Source organism: Notolepis coatsorum (genome assembly GCF_963971535.1).
Source record: "Notolepis coatsorum genome assembly, contig: SCAFFOLD_3188, whole genome shotgun sequence".
Taxonomy (NCBI): Eukaryota; Metazoa; Chordata; class Actinopteri; order Aulopiformes; family Paralepididae; genus Notolepis; species Notolepis coatsorum.
Window position 1 is genome coordinate 9083 of NW_028174154.1, and position 3418 is coordinate 12500.

A 3418-nucleotide genomic window follows, 5' to 3' on the forward strand; every position below is an offset into this window, starting at 1 on the left:
TCAGACAGACGTGTGACGGTGTGTTGTGTGTGTGGTCCGCAGGGTGGCTGCTGAGGGAGGGGGTTCAGACAGACGTGTGACGGTGTGTTGTGTGTGTGGTCCGCAGGGTGGCTGATCCTGTTCGTGACGCCAATTGTGGGATATCATTATATTATTCCACACTGCTGAGGGAGGGGGTTCAGACAGACGTGTGACGGTGTGTTGTGTTGTGTTGTGGTCCGCAGGGTGGCTGCTGAGGGAGGTGCGGGGCAGCTGGATCAGGCAGCGCAGCTACTGGTTCGTCCTGAGCCAGGACTCTCTGGACTACTACAGCGGGCCGGAGAAGGGAGCCCGCCGGCTGGGCACGCTGGTGCTGACCAACCTCTGCTCCGTCATCTGGCCCGACAAGCAGACCTTCAAGAAGACAGGTGAGGATCAAATCAAATCAGATGTATATAGATTAGTGATGCTCGATATTGGCTTTTTTACCGATACCGATATACTGATATTGTCCAACTCTTAATTTCCGATATCGATATATGCAGGGTTCCCCCCCCCCCCCAAAAAACGGAATAATTTCAGGTAATTAACATTACATATCTCTTGTTGTGGAATTAACACAACATTATGCATACTTTTGACAATACATAAAATCAGAATTTGTTCTTACTTGCTTGCCTGGGTAAATAAAGGTTATAGAAATGTAAAAAAAAAAAAAAAAAAAAAATTTAAACCGATACCGATATTTTCCGATATCACATTTTAATGCCAATATCGGTAGGCCGATAATATCGGACATCCCTAATTTATATAGCCCGAGATCACAAGGCATTGCCCCCCCCCCCCATGGGCTGCACAGTCAAGAAGAAACATCAACGGACCAAGAACCAAAAACAAAGACAAAACCACCATAAAAATCCAGATACTGTATGCAACACTCCCAGACTTTTCCCCCAATAATAAACTAATAATAATAAACTTTATTTGTATAGCACTTTTCATACAGAAGTTGCAGTTGCAGAAGTGCTTAACAACAGTAAAAAAAAAATACAGGCATAAGCGAGCATAAAAAAAGATAGAGAGGTAGCGCAAGGTAAGGTAAATCACAGTGTTTCACATTAGGATCTAGCATCCCAATATAGGCCTCTGTGTTTACAGTTTCGTTCAGTAATAAAAATGATAAAAATAGAATAGTAAAAAAAGTGCGGTTTGATTCAGTTTAAAATAGGCTTAAAATAATAAAATAGAACTGGACATAAAATAGTTCTAACATACAACAGGGTGTCGCTCTTAACACAACGACTCACTGAAACCTACTGTAGCATATATACAGTACATGAAACGAAACACGTATACATGGTAGCAATAGTAACTAAGGTACATAAGAACATTTAAAAAAAAAATATATATAAATAGAGCTAAAAGCAACAACAAGAAAGGAAATAGGAAAATGAGAGCTGGTATGAAAATAAGATGAAGGCTAAAAGTCCAGGCTCCGAGCTCAAAGTATCACAGTCGTATTCCCCAAGTTTCAAGTTTCAAGTTCAAGTTTCAAGTTTTGTTTTATTTGTCACGTATAAGGTACATGTACATTACAGTGAAATGCTTGGTTCTGTTATGAGCCTCCTGAGATTGTGCTTCATACAGTAAAAAGAAAAAGTAAGTAAAAGAGGAATAAAGTCTCAATACTATACAAACTCACAAAGTGTCTAAAATGAGTGTTAAAGTGAGTGTTAAGGTGAGTGTTAAGGTGAGTGTTTAAAGTGAGCGTGTACGTGTGCATGTGGATGTGTGTGCAATGAGTGTAGATGGATGGGTTGATGTTACATAGAGACACAGACACACACACACACATGCACGCACACACACACACACACACACACACACACACACACACACACACACACACACACACACACACACACACACACACACACGCACACACACACACACACACACACACACACACACACACACACACACACACACACACGCACACACACGCACACACACGAACACACACGCACACATGCAAACACACTTTCTAAATGTTTTCTTCTAATCCACCAGTTCGATTATGTGCGATTAGGGGCGACAGTGGCTAGAGCAGGTAGAGCAGTCGTCTGGTAATCCGGAGGTTCACGGTTCGATTCCCGCTCTTCCCGGGCAGCGTGTCGATGTGTCCTTGAGCAAGACACTTAACCCCTAACTGCTCCCCTGATGAGCAGGTCGGCACCTTGCACGATCGCCTCCGCCGTCGGTGGTGTGTGAATGTGTGAGTGAACGGGTCAAATGTGAGGAACAAATTGTAAAGCGCTTTGGATAAAAGCTGTTATATAAATGCACCATTTGCCATTTATGTGCATAATAAAGTTCAGCGTGATTTTAAGGGTGTTTTAATGATACAAAGAGAATTCTCAGCCACACGGTCTGACTCCCTATTACAGCATACACGCACAGACACACCCTCACACATGCACACACACACACACACACATACACACACACACACACACACACCCTCACACATGCACACACACACACACACACAGACACACCCACACACACACGCACAGACACACACACACACACACACACACACACAGACACACCCACACACACACGCACAGACACACACACACACACACACACACACACACGCACACACTGACTCATACCCTCTAATTGCCTGTGACCTGTTTAGAGTCCAGTTAAGTATCAAAGGTAGTTTTCCTTGCCGTGTGACGGTCCCAACATTCCGAGGAGAGGTGGTTGTTGTTGCCCCAGAATTCCGATTGTCTTCTGATCTTCTGGTGCCTCGCGGTCAACCTTTCACTTCCCCTGAACTCTGCAGCAACTGTGAGTAAGGTTGGGAAACCCCGGCCATGTTTTGGTCCAGAACACCGCCTACGGTTTGGAAAGCCTGGCTTTCTGAGTAATCTGGCAGGCGTGACGGAGACTGGGGCAAGAGGCACAGAGCAGATCCAGTTGTTTTATGGGAAAATTAATCTGGGATGACTGGTCCTTTTGAGTTGCAGTGTTACTGTGTGACTCAGACATGACGCCCTGTGTGCATCTGTCTGTCTGTCTGTCTCTCTGTCCATCTGTCTGTCTGTCTGTCTGTCTGTCTGTCTGTCTGTCTGTCTGTCTGTCTGTCTGTCTGTCTGTCTGTCTGTCTGTCTGTCTGTCTGTCTGTCTGTCTGTCTGTCTGTATGTCTGTCTGTCTGTCTGTCTGTCTCTGTCTGTCTGTCTGTTTGTCAGTCTGTCTGTCTGTCTGTTTCTGTCTGTCTGTCTCTGTCTGTTTGTCAGTCTGTCTGTCTGTGTATCTGTGTGTCTGTCTGTGTGTCTGTCTGTCTGTCTGTCTGTCTGTCTGTCTGTCTGTCTGTCTGTCTGTCTGTCTGTCTGTCTGTCTGTCTGTCTGTCTGTCTGTCTGTATGTC

The 3418-nt window shown here is 44.8% G+C and overlaps 1 protein-coding gene across 1 annotated transcript in view; it reads left to right on the forward strand.

Moving 5' to 3' along the window:
• Nucleotides 1-224: 224 nt before the first annotated feature.
• The window catches only part of LOC311247623 (pleckstrin homology domain-containing family H member 3-like), a gene marked incomplete at both ends in the record, with an annotated part of 9271 nt that continues 6077 nt past the window's right edge, over nucleotides 225-3418 (forward strand). Inside the window, one exon of the mRNA XM_084338646.1 lies at nucleotides 225-407. Within this exon, the coding sequence (XP_084194772.1) occupies nucleotides 225-407 (183 nt within the window). The remainder of the gene's footprint in view (nucleotides 408-3418) is intronic.